Genomic DNA, 19,623 nt, shown 5'->3' with positions numbered 1-19,623 from the left:
GTATAAAAGTGTGTATACTTATTTGAAATAGATGTAGATCTGTCCTGGTGATGTACTTGTCTATTAGTGTTCTTTATTATGTTGTGTTTTCTGCGCACCCCAGGAGGAGTAGCTGCTACTTTAGCAGTAGGTCATTTGGATCCTAATAAAATATAAAATACTAGTTCCCATATCAATTTAGGGATCCATATGAGTCAAACGAGAAGAGTAGGTTTGCAAGATGAAAATAATTAAAAGTTGTTATTTTCCTGAAGATGTTGACCGTGTGTTTCACCAGTATTAATGATGTAAGTTATACATGTTTATACCACTTTTGTACCTATCACAGCCACTGTGGTGAGCATGAAGGGAAAGATATGTATTTTATTGGTGCAGGTACGTATGTTGTTATTCACCAGCTAGTGTGATCAAATTCAACCCTCAGTTTATTGATGCTGTGACTGCAAAAATAACGTACATGGGATTTGCGCATCAATTCCATAATACACTGAAACGAAGGTCATCTATCAGAAGAAAAGGAACATAAGAGACAGAAAGTCAGGGTTTGACTAGAGTTTTAAGAGTCTGGGTGACTACGTCATTGCAGATGGGTCTGTGCTTACAAAGAGATGCTAAAAACAACAGTGTAAACTAGTCGTTACCAGTAGCTAATAATGCCTGATGAAAAGGAGAGGAGTGGAGCCAACAGGAGTTTACAGCTGTTAGAGTATCTACAGCTGTTAGAGTCTACATCTGCTAGAGTCTACAGCTGCTAGAGTCTACATCTGCTAGAGTCTACAGCTGCTTGAGTCTACAGCTGAGTCTACATTGGTTAGTCTACATTGGTTAGTCTACATTGGTTAGTCTACAGCTGCTAGAGTCTACATCTGCTAGAGTCTACATTTGCTAGAGTCTACAGCTGAGTCTACATTGGTTAGTCTACATCTGCTAGAGTCTACATCTGCTGGAGTCTACATCTGCTAGATTCTACAGCTGAGTCTACATTGGTTAGTCTACATCTGCTAGAGTCTACATCTGCTAGAGTCTACATCTGCTAGAGTCTACATCTGCTAGAGTCTACAGCTAAGTCTACATTGGTTAGTCTACATCTGCTAGAGTCTACATCTGCTAGAGTCTACATCTGCTAGAGTCTACAGCTGAGTCTACATTGGTTAGTCTACATCTGTCAGAGTCTACATCTGCTAGAGTCTACATTGGTTAGTCTACATTGGTTAGTCTACATCTGCTAGAGTCTACAGCTGAGTCTACATTGGTTAGTCTACATTGGTTAGTCTACATCTGCTAGAGTCTACAGCTGAGTTTACATTGGTTAGTCTACATATGTTAGAGTCTACATCTGTTAGAGTCTACATCTGTCAGAGTCTACAGCTGCTAGAGTCTACAGCTGCTAGAGTCTACAGCTGCTAGAGTCTACAGCTGCTAGAGTCTACAGCTTCTAGAGTCTACAGCTTCTAGAGTCTACAGCTGCTAGAGTCTACAGCTGCTAGAGTGTATAGCTGTAGCAGCCAGAGAGAGATGGTGTGCTAGCAGACTGGCCATCTGCACCATACAGACAGCAGTTTATTACAACTAAAGCTGCTTCCTGGAGATTCAGAGCTACAGATGGATGGAATATGGGCCAGGGTGGTTCTAAAGTATTTCTGGTGTAGCTCTGTCCGGGAGACAGACAGTCAGACATAGACCGTGGACTGACCGTGCCGCCTCAGTGCTGCCTGACTAGATACAGGGACATAACTCGTTAGAATACTACAACAAACATTAGGTGCCTGAGCCAGTGTGAACCCAGAGGATTGGGCTGACGTGAAATGAGGGAACTGCGCAAGGCAGTTGTTGTGAGAAGAAGTGGTTGAAAATGAAAACCATATCACACAAATCCCGGGTAGCTGTCACTCTTCGTTAGGAGTGGAGCAGGGCTTCTTTAGCTGGGCAGCTAGTCAGTCAAGGAAGCAGGGAGGGAGAGAGTGTGATAGAGGCCCCGGTAAAAAAGTAGTGCACTATTTATGGGAATAGGGTGCCATTTGGGATGCAACCCAGAAGTGGAAACATGTGCACCAGCCCCAGCATTCCCTGGCACCCCAACACCAGGCTCTAGCAGTCCCTGGCATCCCAACACCAGACTCCAGCAGTCCCTGGAATCGCAACACCAGGCTCCAGGACACAGTGTCAATGTGAGCATGATATTGAGGAGAAGAGTGGTCTGGAAGAGTAGCAGAGCGGTCTGGGAGAGGAGCAGAGCAGTCTGTGAGAGGAGCAGAGAGAGTGTGGGAGAGGAGCAGAGTGATCTGGGAAAGGAGCAGAGAAGGTGTGGGAGAGGAGCAGAGTGGGTGTGGGAGAGGAGCAGAGCAGTCTGGGAAAGTAGCAGAGCGGGTGTGGGAGAGGAGCAGAACGGTCTGGGAGAGGAGCAGAGCGGTCTGGGAGAGGAGCAGAGCTGTCTGGGAGTGGAGCAGAGCAGTCTGGGAGTGGAGCCGAGAGGAGTAGAGCAGTCTGGGAAAGGAGTAGAGCGGGTGTAGGAGAGACGCAGAGCGGTCTGGGAGAGGAGCAGAGCGTTCTGGGAGAGGAGCAGAGCGTTCTGGGAGAGGAGCAGAGCGGTCTGGGAGAGGAGCCGAGCGGAGCAGAGAAGAGCGGTCTGGGAGCGGAGCAGAGTGGGTGTGGGAGCAGAGTGGTCTGGGAGCGGAGCAGAGTGGGTGTGGGAGCGGAGCAGAGCGGATGTGGGAGCGGAGCAGAGCGTGTGTGGGAGTTGAGCAGAGTGGTCTGGGAGAGGAGCAGAGTGGGAGTGAAACAGAGCGGATGTGGGAGCGGAGCAGAGCGGGTGTGGGAGCGGAGCAGAGTGGGTGTGGGAGTGAAGCAGAGCGGATGTGGGAGCGGAGCAGAGCGTGTGTGGGAGTTGAGCAGAGTGATCTGGGAGAGGAGTAGAGTGAGAACGAAGCAGAGCGGATGTGGGAGCGGAGCAGAGCGGGTGTGGGAGCGGAGCAGAGTGGTCTGGGAGAGGAGCAGAGTGGGTGTGGGAACGAAGCAGAGTGGTCTGGGAGCAGAGTGGTCTGGGAGAGGAGCAGAGTGGGTGTGGGAGCGAAGCAGAGCGGATGTGGGAGAGGAGCAGAGAGTTTGTGGGAGTTGAGAAGAGTGGTCTGGGAGAGGAGCAGAGTGGGTGTGGGAGCGAAGAAGAGCGGATTTGGGAGCGGAACAGAGAGGTCTGGGAGCGGAGCAGAGTGGGTGTGGGAGCGAAGCAGAGCGGGTGTGGGAGCGGAACAGAGCGGTCTGGGAGAGGAGTAGAGCGGTCTGGGAGAGGAGCAGAGCGGTCTGGAGGAAGAGCATAGCGGTCTGGGAGAGGAGCAGAGTGGTCTGGAAGAGTAGCAGAGCGGTCTGGGAGAGGAGCAGAGCAGTCTGTGAGAGGAGCAGAGAGAGTGTGGGAGAGGAGCAGAGTGATCTGGGAAAGGAGCAGAGAAGGTGTGGGAGAGGAGCAGAGTGGGTGTGGGAGAGGAGCAGAGCAGTCTGGGAAAGTAGCAGAGCGGGTGTGGGAGAGGAGCAGAACGGTCTGGGAGAGGAGCAGAGCGGTCTGGGAGAGGAGCAGAGCTGTCTGGGAGTGGAGCAGAGCAGTCTGGGAGTGGAGCCGAGAGGAGTAGAGCAGTCTGGGAAAGGAGTAGAGCGGGTGTAGGAGAGACGCAGAGCGGTCTGGGAGAGGAGCAGAGCGTTCTGGGAGAGGAGCAGAGCGTTCTGGGAGAGGAGCAGAGCGGTCTGAGAGTGGAGCCGAGCGGAGCAGAGAAGAGCGGTCTGGGAGCGGAGCAGAGTGGGTGTGGGAGCAGAGTGGTCTGGGAGCGGAGCAGAGTGGGTGTGGGAGCGGAGCAGAGCGGATGTGGGAGCGGAGCAGAGCGTGTGTGGGAGTTGAGCAGAGTGGTCTGGGAGAGGAGCAGAGTGGGAGTGAAACAGAGCGGATGTGGGAGCGGAGCAGAGCGGGTGTGGGAGCGGAGCAGAGTGGGTGTGGGAGTGAAGCAGAGCGGATGTGGGAGCGGAGCAGAGCGTGTGTGGGAGTTGAGCAGAGTGATCTGGGAGAGGAGTAGAGTGAGAACGAAGCAGAGCGGATGTGGGAGCGGAGCAGAGCGGGTGTGGGAGCGGAGCAGAGTGGTCTGGGAGAGGAGCAGAGTGGGTGTGGGAACGAAGCAGAGTGGTCTGGGAGCAGAGTGGTCTGGGAGAGGAGCAGAGTGGGTGTGGGAGCGAAGCAGAGCGGATGTGGGAGAGGAGCAGAGAGTTTGTGGGAGTTGAGAAGAGTGGTCTGGGAGAGGAGCAGAGTGGGTGTGGGAGCGAAGAAGAGCGGATTTGGGAGCGGAACAGAGAGGTCTGGGAGCGGAGCAGAGTGGGTGTGGGAGCGAAGCAGAGCGGGTGTGGGAGCGGAACAGAGCGGTCTGGGAGAGGAGTAGAGCGGTCTGGGAGAGGAGCAGAGCGGTCTGGAGGAAGAGCATAGCGGTCTGGGAGAGGAGCAGAGTGGTCTGGAAGAGTAGCAGAGCGGTCTGGGAGAGGAGCAGAGCAGTCTGTGAGAGGAGCAGAGAGAGTGTGGGAGAGGAGCAGAGTGATCTGGGAAAGGAGCAGAGAAGGTGTGGGAGAGGAGCAGAGTGGGTGTGGGAGAGGAGCAGAGCAGTCTGGGAAAGTAGCAGAGCGGGTGTGGGAGAGGAGCAGAACGGTCTGGGAGAGGAGCAGAGCGGTCTGGGAGAGGAGCAGAGCTGTCTGGGAGTGGAGCAGAGCAGTCTGGGAGTGGAGCCGAGAGGAGTAGAGCAGTCTGGGAAAGGAGTAGAGCGGGTGTAGGAGAGACGCAGAGCGGTCTGGGAGAGGAGCAGAGCGTTCTGGGAGAGGAGCAGAGCGTTCTGGGAGAGGAGCAGAGCGGTCTGAGAGTGGAGCCGAGCGGAGCAGAGAAGAGCGGTCTGGGAGCGGAGCAGAGTGGGTGTGGGAGCAGAGTGGTCTGGGAGCGGAGCAGAGTGGGTGTGGGAGCGGAGCAGAGCGGATGTGGGAGCGGAGCAGAGCGTGTGTGGGAGTTGAGCAGAGTGGTCTGGGAGAGGAGCAGAGTGGGAGTGAAACAGAGCGGATGTGGGAGCGGAGCAGAGCGGGTGTGGGAGCGGAGCAGAGTGGGTGTGGGAGTGAAGCAGAGCGGATGTGGGAGCGGAGCAGAGCGTGTGTGGGAGTTGAGCAGAGTGATCTGGGAGAGGAGTAGAGTGAGAACGAAGCAGAGCGGATGTGGGAGCGGAGCAGAGCGGGTGTGGGAGCGGAGCAGAGTGGTCTGGGAGAGGAGCAGAGTGGGTGTGGGAACGAAGCAGAGTGGTCTGGGAGCAGAGTGGTCTGGGAGAGGAGCAGAGTGGGTGTGGGAGCGAAGCAGAGCGGATGTGGGAGAGGAGCAGAGAGTTTGTGGGAGTTGAGAAGAGTGGTCTGGGAGAGGAGCAGAGTGGGTGTGGGAGCGAAGAAGAGCGGATTTGGGAGCGGAACAGAGAGGTCTGGGAGCGGAGCAGAGTGGGTGTGGGAGCGAAGCAGAGCGGGTGTGGGAGCGGAACAGAGCGGTCTGGGAGAGGAGCAGAGCGGTCTGGGAGAGGAGCAGAGCGGTCTGGAGGAAGAGCATAGCGGTCTGGGAGAGGAGCAGAGTGGTCTGGGAGAGGAGCAGAGCTGTCTGGGAGTGGAGCAGAGCAGTCTGGGAGTGGAGCCGAGAGGAGTAGAGCAGTCTGGGAAAGGAGTAGAGCGGGTGTAGGAGAGACGCAGAGCGGTCTGGGAGAGGAGCAGAGCGTTCTGGGAGAGGAGCAGAGCGGTCTGAGAGTGGAGCCGAGCGGAGCAGAGAAGAGCGGTCTGGGAGCGGAGCAGAGTGGGTGTGGGAGCAGAGTGGTCTGGGAGCGGAGCAGAGTGGGTGTGGGAGCGGAGCAGAGCGGGTGTGGGAGCGGAGCAGAGCGGGTGTGGGAGCGGAGCAGAGTGGGTGTGGGAGTGAAGCAGAGCGGATGTGGGAGCGGAGCAGAGCGTGTGTGGTAGTTGAGCAGAGTGATCTGGGAGAGGAGCAGAGTGGGAGCGAAGCAGAGCGGATGTGGGAGCGGAGCAGAGCGGGTGTGGGAGCGGAGCAAAGTGGTCTGGGAGAGGAGCAGAGTGGGTGTGGGAACGAAGCAGAGTGGTCTGGGAGCAGAGTGGTCTGGGAGAGGAGCAGAGTGGGTGTGGGAGCGAAGCAGAGCGGATGTGGGAGAGGAGCAGAGAGTTTGTGGGAGTTGAGAAGAGTGGACTGGGAGAGGAGCAGAGTGGGTGTGGGAGCGAAGAAGAGCAGATTTGGGAGCGGAACAGAGAGGTCTGGGAGCGGAGCAGAGTGGGTGTGGGAGCGAAGCAGAGCGGGTGTGGGAGCGGAACAGAGAGGTCTGGGAGAGGAGCAGAGCGGTCTGGGAGAGGAGCAGAGCGGTCTGGAGGAAGAGCATAGCGGTCTGGGAGAGGAGCAGAGTGGTCTGGGAGAGGAGCAGAGCGGTCTGGGAGAGGAGAAGAGCGGGTGTGGTGGCAGAGCAGTCTGGGAGAGGAGCAGAATGGTCTGAGTCTAGGGAGAGAGGTGAACAAAGCCCTCACAGATTAGAAAAAAATCTTCTCAGGGACTTGAAGAAACCATTAACTCTCTCCATCCATTTGCCGAATCATCATTATGTGGGAACAGCTGAACTATAGCGTGCTTTGAGTGATACAATGATACAATACATACATATATTGTTTATACCATGAGGATAACATGAAAAATGTGAAGAACTGTTTTAAATGAGCTTTGAAGAGATTGTTTGAAATAAATCCCTTTTATTCACTGGGAAAGTTACCAAATTAGTAGATGAGGGAGAAGTAATTTGAGGCAGGTTTTCAGCAGGTAAGGGAAGACCTCAAAAGAACAAAGCTATGTGTGCAAAGTGTGTGCAGCCTGGCCTCTATATGTGTGTTTAGGGGAGAACGGGAGGTACCAGGGGTCTGGCTGGTCTGAATGACAGCTATTATTCTCCATGGCAGCAGAAGTATGCAGAGGCCAGGTTCGTCTAGGTACTCTATGCTGTCAAAAACAGATGGCTTGGCTAGGTCACCTAAATCTTAACTGACATCCACCTCGAATCCGAAATGAAAATGTTTTACTGAAACATTGACAACACTGCATGTGGATACTTATTATTACTTGTCACTGCTTAATCCTTTTGTACATTCTCATAGCACAAGCCAAAGTCCTCAATGGTTTTAACAGCAAACAAGTAAGTAGTCTTGTTCACGCTCCGTTCAACGTTGTAATTCACAGAATGTGAATTGTTGATAATGACTACTATTGGTTGGATGGGAGAATGAATCAATGCACCTGTTGGGTTTATACTGTCAGACAGTCAGTCAGTCACTACCTAGGGTACAGATCACAACACGTGGGTCGGCTGACATCTCAGAGATTCTCCAGACATGTTCTCTCATGGTACGCCCTGACAGGCACATACTGTACTGTAGTCTGCTTAGGGTGGCTCAAAGGTGGATCCACTGCAGGCCAGGTCAGGCCTCATGTCAACTGAATGGGTTTTGTCTGGGTGGGGTGGTTCTATACTGTGGACGGTTGGTTTCGAAAATATATTTTACAGTCACTGCATCAAAGTGAGGGAAACCCACATAATGGGTGATATGGTGTTGCTAGGTGATGATGGTTGAGGCATTTGAATGGCAAGAGGTTAAAACAGGCTGGGGGTTTTGTATGGTGGAAATGACTAAGGAGCAAAGAATTTCCGCAGTGGCTGGACTGGTAACTTATCACCATTAGACAGTTATTGTAAGAAGAGATCAGAGGTAAAGTGCTGTTGGTGGGAAAACAGATAAGTAAAGTTCTATTGGTGTACAAATGGATAATAGGGTGTACACTACAGTATAAAGAGACAAGATGATACCATGGATTGAATCAAGCCTCTTCCAAGACGAGGAAGAAAAAGATTGTGATGTTAATTCAAATATTTAGTCAGACAGACAGAGGATTTACTAAGTGAGTGGTGATACCTGTGATGGTGTCTGCATAGACAGGCCCCAACAGGGCCCCCTTGAACAGCCCATACAGACTGACATTGTACCAGGTGGCGGGAGAGAGGCCTACGATGCCCAGGCTCTGGGCTGCATCTTGCAGGGTGTGGTTCTGCCAGTCTACCCCTGCCTCTGCGTCTGTCACCTCAACGACAAAGCCATCAAAGTCTCCCTCCTCAGTGACCCAGGACACCAGGAAGCTGTCCCACGACACGTCTGACACTGTCAGTTTGCCTAGCACAGGCTTCTCCTCCTCTGGATGACGATAAAGATGACAACAAACAACATCAAGAAAACGTTAGGCAAACCACTCAATGTAAAACATACATATAGATAGGCTGTGACCCGATTCTCCACCCTTTTTCATGAAGTGTGCACTTCCACCATTTCAAAATGGTGAAAACTCCCTCAAGCCAATGCTTACACCAATCCTATGCTTAGAAAATCCACGAAGGGGAGTGTACAAATCTACACCTTTGGAGAAGGGTGGAGAATTGGGACAAGGAAAATACAATACACATAAGAAAGCCGAGGGCTTGGAATGTGAAAAAGGCTGGTTATTGAAGACATAGCCTACAGATATTTCACTGGCAACATTTCACTCAAATGACATGGCACATAATAAACAAGTATTGACCTCATAGAAGAGAGTAGAGATGTTTGTAGACCCCAAGAAAGTTGTATTCAATCCACAAAGACAGTGTTAATTCAAGACTCCAAAAGATAGTTGAACCTGATACCCTAATCTCATTTCTAACTTATTTCCATATGTAGGTGTTGTGCAGGTGAGTGAGGACCCAAAAGCGGTTTAACAAAAATAGAGTATTTTAATGTAAACACAGGGAAGACATAGATCCTCTTCAGATGTAGATAATGGAAAAATAGACAACCCGCAGAGAGGGCGACAAATGAAACAAAAAGTCCTTCTGATAATTACAAAAGAGCCCCCTTCTTAGCAGCAGAGGAGAATAGCTGGGTTAGCGGCGACAGGCTGCAGGTCTCTCTGCGTAGGCGCGGGTCGTAGAGGAACAGTGGTACCTGATCTCACGTAGCATCAGATGAACTGGACACAGTACGAACGACAAGACAGTTAGCTGAGTACAGGATGCACTTGCCAGGCGGATTCCGACAGGACGGGACAGGACAAGGGTGAAGCAAACGAGACAATAGTTTGTTTCTGGCATGAGAAACTCAAACGAGAATCTGACAAAGAAAGAGGCAGGAACAGAGAGAGAAATAGAGACCTAATCAGAGGGAAAAAGGGAACAGGTGGGAAGAGGGTGAACGAGGTAGTTAGAGGAGATGAGGAACAGCTGGAGGAGGAGAGAAAGAGAAGGTAACCTAATACGACCAGCAGAGGGAGACAGAGTGAAGAGAAAGAACAGGAACAAGACATAACATGACAAGACATGACAGTACCCCCCACTCAACGAGCGCCCCCTGGCGCACTCGAGGAGGAAACCTGGCGGCAACGGAGGAAATCATCGATCAGTGAACGGTCCAGCACGTCCCGAGAGGGAACCCAACTCCTTTCCTCAGGACCGTACCCCTCCCAATCCACTAGGAACTGATGACCACGGCCTCGAGGACGCATGTCCAAAATCTTACGGACCCTGTAGATAGGTGCGCCTTCGACAAGGATGGGGGGGAGGGAGGACGAGCGGGGGCGCGAAGAACGGGTTTAACACAAGAGACATGGAAGACCGGGTGGACGCGACGAAGATATCGCGGGAGAAGAAGTCGCACCGCGACAGGATTAATGATCTGAGAAATACGGAACGGACCAATGAACCGCGGGGTCAACTTGCGAGAAGCTGTCTTAAGGGGAAGGTTTTGAGTGGAGAGCCATACTCTCTGACCGCGACAATATCTAGGACTCTTAGTTCTACGCTTATTAGCGGCTCTCACAGTCTGCGCCCTATAACGGCAAAGTGCAGACCTGACCCCCTTCCAGGTGCGCTCACAACGTTGGACAAAAGCCTGAGCGGAGGGGACGCAGGACTTGGCGAGCTGAGACGAGAACAGCGGAGGTTGGTACCCGAGGCTACTCTGAAAAGGAGATAGACCGGTCGCAGACGAAGGAAGCGAGTTGTGGGCGTATTCTGCCCAGGGGAGCTGTTCTGACCAAGACGCAGGGTTACGAAAAGAAAGGCTGTGTAAGATGCGACCAACAGTCTGATTGGCCCGTTCGGCTTGACCGTTAGACTGAGGGTGGAAGCCGGACGAGAGACTGACGGAAGCCCCAATCAAACGGCAAAACTCCCTCCAAAATTGAGACGTGAACTGCGGGCCCATGTCCGAAACGACGTCTGACGGAAGGCCATGAATTCTGAAAACATTCTCGATGATGATTTGTGCCGTTTCTTTAGCAGAAGGGAGCTTAGCGAGGGGAATAAAATGAGCCGCCTTAGAGAACCTATCGACAACCGTAAGAATAACCGTCTTCCCCGCTGACGAAGGCAGTCCGGTGATAAAATCTAAGGCGATGTGAGACCACGGTCGAGAGTGAATGGGAAGCGGTCTGAGACAGCCGGCAGGAGGGGAGATCCCGGACTTAGTCTGCGCGCAGACCGAACAAGCAGCCACGAAACGACGCGTGTCACGTTCCCGAGTGGGCCACCAAAAACGCTGACGAATGGAAGCAAGCGTACCCCGAACGCCGGGGTGGCCGGCTAACTTGGCAGAGTGAGCCCACTGAAGAACGGCCAGACGAGTAGGAACGGGAACGAAAAGAAGGTTCCTAGGGCAAGCGCGCGGCGACGGAGTGTGAGTGAGTGCTCGCTTTACCTGCCTCTCAATTCCCCAGACAGTCAACCCGACAACACGCCCCTCAGGGAGAATCCCCTCGGGGTCGGTGGAGACTACTGAAGAACTGAAGAGACGAGATAAAGCATCAGGCATGGTGTTCTTAGAGCCCGGACGATAAGAAATTACGAACTCGAAACGAGCGAAAAACAGAGCCCAACGAGCCTGACGCGCATTAACCTCTTGGATCTCTGGGGGCGCTATTTCATTTTTGGATAAAAAACGTTCCCGTTTTAAGCGCGATATTTTGTCACGAAAAGATGCTCGACTATGCATATTCTTGACCGTTTTGGAAAGAAAACACTCTGAAGTTTCAGAATCTGCAAAGATTTTGTCTGTAAGTACCCCAGAACTCATTCTACAGGCGAAACCAAGATGATGCATCACCCAGGAATTAGCAGAATTTCTGAAGCTCTGTTTTCCATTGTCTCCTTATATGGCTGTGATTGCGCAAGGAATGAGCCTACACTTTCTGTCGTTCGCCCAAGGTCTTAGCAGCATTGTGACGTATTTGTAGGCATATCATTGGAAGATTGACCATAAGAGACTACATTTTCCAAGTGTCCGCCTGGTGTCCTGCGTCGAATTCGGTGCGCAATTGCCAGCTGCTTCCACTTTACCATTTGATTCAGGGGAGAAAGCATGTGTCCAAGAACGATGTATCAATGAAGAGATATGTGAAAAACACCTTGATGATTGATTCTAAACAACGTTTGCCATGTTTTCAGTCGATATTATGGAGTTAATTTGGAAAAAAGTTCGCGTTTTGAGGACTGAATTTTCGGGTTTTTTTTGGTAGCCAAATGTGATGTATAAAACGGAGCTATTTCTAATACACAAAGAATCTTTTTGGAAAAACTGAGCATCTGCTATCCAACTGAGAGTATCCTCATTGAAAACATCAGAAGTTCTTCAAAGGTAAATGATTTTATTTGAAGGCTTTTATGTTTTTGTTGAAATGTTGAGTGCTGGATGCTAACGCTAATGCTAACGCTAAATCCTTTGTTTGCTAGCTACTGTTACACAAATTATTGTTTTCCTATGGTTGAGAAGCATATTTTGAAAATCTGAGATGACAGTTTTGTTTACAAAAGGCTAAGCTTGCGAGATGGCATATTTATTTCATTTCATTTGCGATTTTCATGAATAGTTAACGTTGCGTTATGGTAATGAGCTTGAGTCTGTATTCCTGATACCGGATCCGGTATGGGGAGTTCCAAGAGGTTAAGTCGTTTGGCAGAACGGATGTACTCAAGGTTCTTATGGTCAGTCCAAACGACAAAAGGAACGGTCGCCCCCTCCAACCACTGTCGCCATTCGCCTAGGGCTAAGCGGATGGCGAGCAGTTTGCGGTTTCCCACATCATAGTTACGTTCCGACGACGACAGGTGATGAGAAAAATACGCGCAAGGGTGGACCTTGTTGTCAGAGAGGGAGCGCTGAGAAAGAATGGCTCCCACGCCCACCTCTGACGCGTCAACCTCGACAACGAACTGTCTAGAGATGTCAGGTGTAACAAGGATAGGTGCGGATGTAAAACGATTCTTGAGAAGATCAAAAGCTCCCTGGGCGGAAACGGACCACTTAAAGCACGTCTTGACAGAAATAAGGGCTGTGAGGGGAGCTGCCACCTGACCGAAATTACGGATGAAACGACGATAGAAATTTGCGAAGCCGAGAAAGCGCTGCAGCTCGACGCGTGATTTAGGAACGGGCCAATTAATGACAGCTTGGACCTTAGCGGGATCCATCTTAATGCCTTCAGCGGAAATGACAGAGCTGAGAAATGTGACGGAGAAGGCATGAAAAGTGCACTTCTCAGCCTTCACATAAAGACAATTCTCTAAAAGGCGCTGGAGGACGCGTCGAACGTGCTGAACATGAATCTGGAGTGACGGTGAAAAAAAATCAGGATATCGTCAATGTAAACGAAAACAAAGATGTCCAGCATGTCTCTCAGGACGTCATTTACTAATGCCTGAAAGACAGCTGGAGCGTTAACGAGGCCGAAAGGAAGAACCCGGTATTCAAAGTGCCCTAACAGAGTGTTAAACGCCGTTTTCCACTTGTCCCCCTCCCTGATGCGCACGAGATGGTAAGCGTTACGAAGGTCCAACTTAGTGAAAAACCTGGCTCCCTGCAGGATCTCGAAGGCTGAAGACATAAGAGGGAGCAGATAACGATTCTTAACTGTTATGTCATTCAGCCCTCGATAATCTATGCAGGGGCGCAGGGACCCGTCCTTCTTCTGAACAAAAAAAACCCCCGCTCCGGCGGGAGAGGAGGAGGGGACTATGGTACCGGCGTCGAGAGCTACAGACAAATAATCCTCGAGAGCCTTACTTCGGGAGCCGACAGAGAGTATAGTCTACCCCGGGGGGGAGTGGTTCCCGGAAGGAGATCAATACTACAATCATACGACCGGTGCGGAGGAAGAGAGGTGGCCCTGGACCGACTGAACACCGTGCGCAGATCGTGATACTCCTCCGGCACCCCCGTCAAATCACCAGGCTCCTCCTGTGAAGAAGAAACAGAGGAAACAGGAGGGATAGCAGACATTAAACATTTCACATGACAAGAGACGTTCCAGGAGAGGATAGAATTACTAGACCAATTAATAGAAGGATTATGACGAACTAGCCAGGGTTGGCCCAAAACAGGTGTAAAAGGTGAACGAAAAATTTAAAAAGAAATGGTTTCGCTATGATTACCAGAGACAGTGAGGGTTAAAGGTAGCGTTTCACGCTGAATCCTGGGAAGAGAACTACCATCCAAAGCGAACAAGGCCGTGGGATCCCTTAACTGTCTGAGAGGAATGTCATGTTCCCGAGCCCAGGTCTCGTCCATAAAACAGCCCTCCGCCCCAGAGTCTATCAAGACACTGCAGGAAGCTGACGAACCGGTCCAGCGGAGATGGACCAAAAAGGTAGTGCAGGATCTTGAAGGAGAGACCAGAGTTGTAGCGCTCACCAGTAGCCCTCCTCTTACTGATGAGCTCTGGCTTTTACTGGGCATGAAGTGACAAAATGACCAGCGGAACCGCAATAGAGACAGAGGCGGTTGGTGATTCTCCGTTCCTTCTCCTTAGCCGAGATGCGGATACCCCCCAGCTGCATAGGTTCAGAACCCGAGCCGGCAGAGGAAGGTGGTAGTGATGCGGAGAGGGGGGTAACGGAGAACGCGAGCTCCTTTCCACGAGCTCGGCGACGAAGATCAAACCGTCGCTCTATGCGAATAGCGAGTTCAATCAAGGAATCCACGCTGGAAGGAACCTCCCGGGAGAGAATCTCATCCTTAACCTCCGCGCGGAGACCCTCCAGAAAACGGGCGAGCAAAGCCGGCTCGTTCCAGTCACTGGAGGCAGCAAGAGTGCGAAACTCAATAGAGTAATCTGTTAGGGATCGATTACCTTGACATAGGGAAGACAGGGCCCTGGAAGCTTCCTCCCCAAAAACAGAACGGTCAAAAACCCGTATCATCTCCTCCTTAAAGTCCTGATACTGGTTAGTACACTCAGCCTTCGCCTCCCAGATTGCCGTGCCCCACTCACGAGCCCGTCCAGTAAGGAGAGATATGACGTAGGCGATACGAGCTGTGCTCCTGGAGTAAGTGTTGGGCTGGAGAGAAAACACAACATCACACTGAGTGAGGAACGAGCGGCATTCAGTGGGCTCCCCAGAGTAACACGGCGGGTTATTGATTCTGGGCTCCGGAGATTCGGAAGCCCTGGAAGTGGCCGGTGGATCGAGGCGGAGATGGTGAATCTGTCTTGTGAGGTCGGAGACTTGGGCGGCCAGGGTCTCAACGGCATGTCGAGCAGCAGACAATTCCTCCTCGTGTCTGCCTAGCATCGCTCCCTGGATCTCGACGGCTGAGTGGAAAGGATCCGGAGTCGCTGGGTCCATCGTGGTCAGATTCTTCTGTTGTGCAGGTGAGTGAGGACCCAAAAGCGGTTTAACAAAAATAGAGTATTTTAATGTAAACACAGGGAAGACATAGATCCTCTTCAGATGTAGATAATGGAAAAATAGACAACCCGCAGAGAGGGCGACAAATGAAACAAAAAGTCCTTCTGATAATTACAAAAGAGCCCCCTTCTTAGCAGCAGAGGAGAATAGCTGGGTTAGCGGCGACAGGCTGCAGGTCTCTCTGGGTAGGCGCGGGTCGTAGAGGAACAGTGGTACCTGATCTCACGTAGCATCAGATGAACTGGACACAGTACGAACGACAAGACAGTTAGCTGAGTACAGGATGCACTTGCCAGGCGGATTCCGACAGGACGGGACAGGACAAGGGTGAAGCAAACGAGACAATAGTTTGTTTCTGGCATGAGAAACTCAAACGAGAATCTGACAAAGAAAGAGGCAGGAACAGAGAGAGAAATAGAGACCTAATCAGAGGTAAAAAGGGAACAGGTGGGAAGAGGGTGAACGAGGTAGTTAGAGGAGATGAGGAACAGCTGGAGGAGGAGAGAAAGAGAAGGTAACCTAATACGACCAGCAGAGGGAGACAGAGTGAAGAGAAAGAACAGGAACAAGACATAACATGACAAGACATGACAGTAGGATCTTAATTTGACCAGTTTCTCACAGCACAAAAATAATTGAGCAGCAACAGGTAATGTGTGGATTTAAATTAATGGACAGTTTTGATGATATATTTTTAGCTCGGGCAAATCAAGTCTGACATTTTACATTGGAAATTAAAAACTTTAGAAGCCTTTTTAAACCTTGAATATACTACAATTTCCTGCAACAACAGGATGATCAAATGATTAAGTTCCAACATCTTTAAGACTCTGAAAGAAGTCCGTTTAGTGTGTGTAAATGAACGTGGATACTAACATTACCACTACAAAAGACCTTGGTGACAAACACACTCAATTTATTGTGGAGACAGACAGACAGACGCGCAGACAGACAGACAGACGCGCAGACAGACAGACAGACATACAGACAGACAGACAGACAGACACCATGATGTAGACAGACAATCTGTTCTGCAAGCACCTGACGCCAGCAAGTCTCTCTGCCTGAAACGGCCTGTCTCGCTTGTCTATTAATGGCTCTGAACAAGCCAATCATTTTTGAAAGTCCACTGTAGTCCGCTTGAGCAGAAGTACACAGTACACTTCAAACACATGGAGAAGCCATGCAGTAGCAGCAGTATAGCAGTACAGCAGAGAAAGCAGAACTGCCTAGCCCATTGTTAGCTGGAGGTGTCAGCAGAGTGAGATGCAGGGAAACATCAAGGCTACCATTATCCTATTTTCAAAGCACCTATGTTGGAGTGGGCAGGAAAATGTAGACTGAATGGAATGGAAGACAATGAGAATGGAATGAATGACATTTGATGGAAGGCAGGCGGCGACCGGCCTAGCCATTAATTGCTTGTGAAAGCTCACATGGGAGAAGAGATTGAACAGCATTACCAGAACATTTTTATAATGTTGGAGTAGTTAGATTGAGACCATCAGGAGGGAGGGGATTGAGTCAGGCTCTTGTTGTGTTCATTCTCTCTGTATGTACTAGTCTATAAATGTTCATTTTACAGACACATACTAAACGATCAAGATACCTTATGTCAATCAGTACCTAACATATTCTGCATTCAAAATGGCACTCTGTTCCCTTTATAGTGCACTATATACATGTATACATTTGGATCTTCATTTGGTCACCATGTTGCAGGAGAACTTGTAAAACTTGTAGTGTATTTGAGGTTTAAAAAGGCTTCAGACTTGATTTTCCCCTACGAAAAATGTATCAACCGTTACAAAATTATTTATAATCCACATAATAATTCACATTTCCTGTTGCTGCAGGATTATTTCCCTGCGGTAGCAAACTGCTTAAAATGAAGATCCTACATCTGAAGGGAATAGGGTGCCATGTGGGACGGATTGTCTCTTCTCCTTTTGTCAGGCAACAGAAGCAACTGTGGCTGAGTCTCAGGTCTGGCCTTCAGAACATGCAGATGGAGACGTGATGGGCTGAATGAAATTACTTATCGTCAAGATGAGACCATCTCAAAGACATGCAGGACATGCACTTTGTGCTCCATTTCTCAAATTGGAGGAGCAATTAGTCATGCAACATTCGTGCAAAATATTGTTGAACATGAAAACTTCACATAAAAAAAGCACAATATTTCTAGTCTTATTTATAGAGGACTTTTGTTTCAGATCACGTAGGTGTATAAAACCATCACCAAACTGCTAAAGAATATTGTTCTGTACAGCAGAATCTTCACAAGGCTTTGTTTACACTCCAGGGTTATACTTCATATTCTGTGTGGTGTGCCGCAGTACACTAAAGCCACGGACAAAATAATCTGGTGTGTTTAATCTATTATTCAAATGTGATTAATGACTCCTTTGACTATAGCTCAAGGTATTATCATTCAAACTGTTCTCTCTCATTGTGCCTGAGCCTTCCGTTTACACAAAGGCTCCCCACAGCTCCATGAGTCTCTGAATTTGCCGATTAGCCTAAGTTATAATACTGCAGCTGTACTGTCTCCTGATCTTCCTACATCAACAATACATGTCTGACTGCTGGAAGGATGTGGGAGGTTTATTATATCAAATCAATTTTGGTTTCTTGCTCAGCAATTGAAATAGCCTTAAGATTTTGACGTTTTTTGTTCTGCAGAGGTATAATGTTGTTACTGGCTCACTCCAGTGGGACTCCAAACCCTTGAACTCTAATTCTTGTAATCCTTTCAACGCCAGATGACTGTCAAACACAAGTAAAGTCCAGACCTGGGGGGTAAAAGGGTGGGAACCCCCCCCCCCCCTCCCACCCCCCCCCCCCTCCCAATCCCTTTATATCCCTGTTAACGTGCAGCGTGCACTGCGTTTGCATTTTCTGTCTGGAATGGAGACGATAAAGTGTTGGAGGAACAACCGCAGCATGCTGATTAGAGGAGTGGTGATCTCGGAGCCAATGTTTTAACAGAGTATGTATCGTTTTATCTGACAGACCCACAATTCATCATGGTAAATTCATACAAAAACACAGAGGAGTGGGCTCACTCCACCAATTATCACATGAATGAGCTTTGTATGGAGCACACACACACACGCACACACACACACACACACACACACACACACACACACACACACACACACACACACACACACACACACACACACACACACACATACCATTCTGAAAGTTGGCAGCATGTAACAAAGACCCAAACAAAAGAGAGTCATTCTTATCCATACCAGCGTTTCCCTCTCACCATCTCAATTTTGCCCATAGCCAGACAGATTAATGGGTATCCCGTTACATAACTGGAGGACTTTCTTCTCAAATGTTTGGTTTGGAAGCATCCTGACCTCAGGAGCGAGCTAAAAAGTGTTATAATTATCTTATTTTCCTTTCCTTGTTTTAGTAAAATAGTAAACCCACGTGCAGTAAATGAAACAGAGACAGAGAGACTTAAAGAAAGTAGTAACAATGAATTCAATTCATTCCCTACTGCAGGTTTGGCTGCAGGACTGGAGAGCAAAATTGAATCGTTGGTTAATGAGGAAAAGGCTGAACAAAACTTTACTGTAGAAAACTTCACGAAACACAGTCCAAACACAAAAAAATAGCTTTCTTACAGACCCCTACTATACAGCAGCCAAAACTGGCCCGTGAGTGATTTCTTTTGGCCCCCCAAAGATTTTATCACAAAATTCTAATAATAATACATATATTTTGGGGGGGGGTTTCTTTGTCAACACAGTCATTGTCAATACAGTTATTGTAAATTACATTACATTTTTGACGTGACAATTCCATAAGGATTTGGCAAGAGAACAGAGACAGACTGGCACCCAGGCTAGAGTACTGTCCACACTGACCTGTGGCTAGAAAACATGTAATAAGGGACCATGAAAATATAATCTAGATTGTTTTTCTATGTAAGGGACTAGGTTGGAAAGGTAGAGGGTTACTGTCGACACTGACATGTGGCTACTGCAGCATGGGATCATATAAATAGATTGAGGGGACACTCAATATGTCCGAAAGTACTCCCGTTATAGCATAACTGACCTGAATGGGGATGCCTGCTCTATTTATTCTAATTCTATGAATTGGCTAAGAGGAGATAGCGGTGACCTGTCCACACCGACCTGTTGTTGCGGAGATGGTGGTGGGGCCGCTCTGCCTGCGTCCCCTCTCAGCAGTCAGGGTGATGGTGTACAACATGCCGGGCGTCAAGTTCCTCATGGTGTACTTGACGTCTATAGAGAAGGGTGTCACCTCAGCCCTTCTCCCATCGGCTGACACGTACTCCAGCTTGTACTTGTCAATCTTAGCCACCGGCTTCTGCCACACCAGTACCATCTCAGTCTCAGAGGAAGACTCCACCTCCAGGTTCTTAGGAGCATCCAACGCTGAAGAGAAGAACATAGAAGGAGAATATATAATATAGAAGGAGAATATAGAAGGAGAATATAGAATATAGAAGAAGAGTATAGAATATAGTAGGATAATATAGAATATTGAAGGAAAATATAGAATATAGAAGGAGAATATAGAACACAGAAGGAGAGTATAGAATATAGAAGAATAACATAGAATAAAGAAGGAGAATATAGAAGGAAATATAGAATATAGAAGGAGAATATAGAATATAGAATATAGAAGGAGAATATATAAGGAAAATATAGAATATTTAAGGAGACTATAGAATATAGAAGGAGAATATAGAATATAGAAGGAAAATATAGAATATACAAGGAGAAGATAGAATATACAAGGACAATATAGAAGGGGAGTATAGAATATAGAAGGAGAG

At 49.2% G+C, this 19,623-nt stretch overlaps 1 protein-coding gene across 1 annotated transcript in view; it reads right to left on the bottom strand.

Moving 5' to 3' along the window:
* Positions 1-19,623, bottom strand: part of LOC139389639 (tenascin-like) — an 86,690-nt gene that overhangs the window by 14,372 nt on the left and 52,695 nt on the right. Inside the window, exons 11-12 of the mRNA XM_071136504.1 lie at positions 18,956-19,219; positions 7,996-8,271 (exon numbers count right to left, since the gene is read on the bottom strand). Coding sequence (XP_070992605.1) covers positions 7,996-8,271; positions 18,956-19,219 — 540 coding nt within the window. The remainder of the gene's footprint in view (positions 1-7,995; positions 8,272-18,955; positions 19,220-19,623) is intronic.

Source organism: Oncorhynchus clarkii, chromosome 30 (assembly GCF_045791955.1).
Source record: "Oncorhynchus clarkii lewisi isolate Uvic-CL-2024 chromosome 30, UVic_Ocla_1.0, whole genome shotgun sequence".
Lineage (NCBI taxonomy): Eukaryota > Metazoa > Chordata > Actinopteri > Salmoniformes > Salmonidae > Oncorhynchus > Oncorhynchus clarkii.
This window is presented reverse-complemented; position numbering and strand designations above follow the sequence as displayed.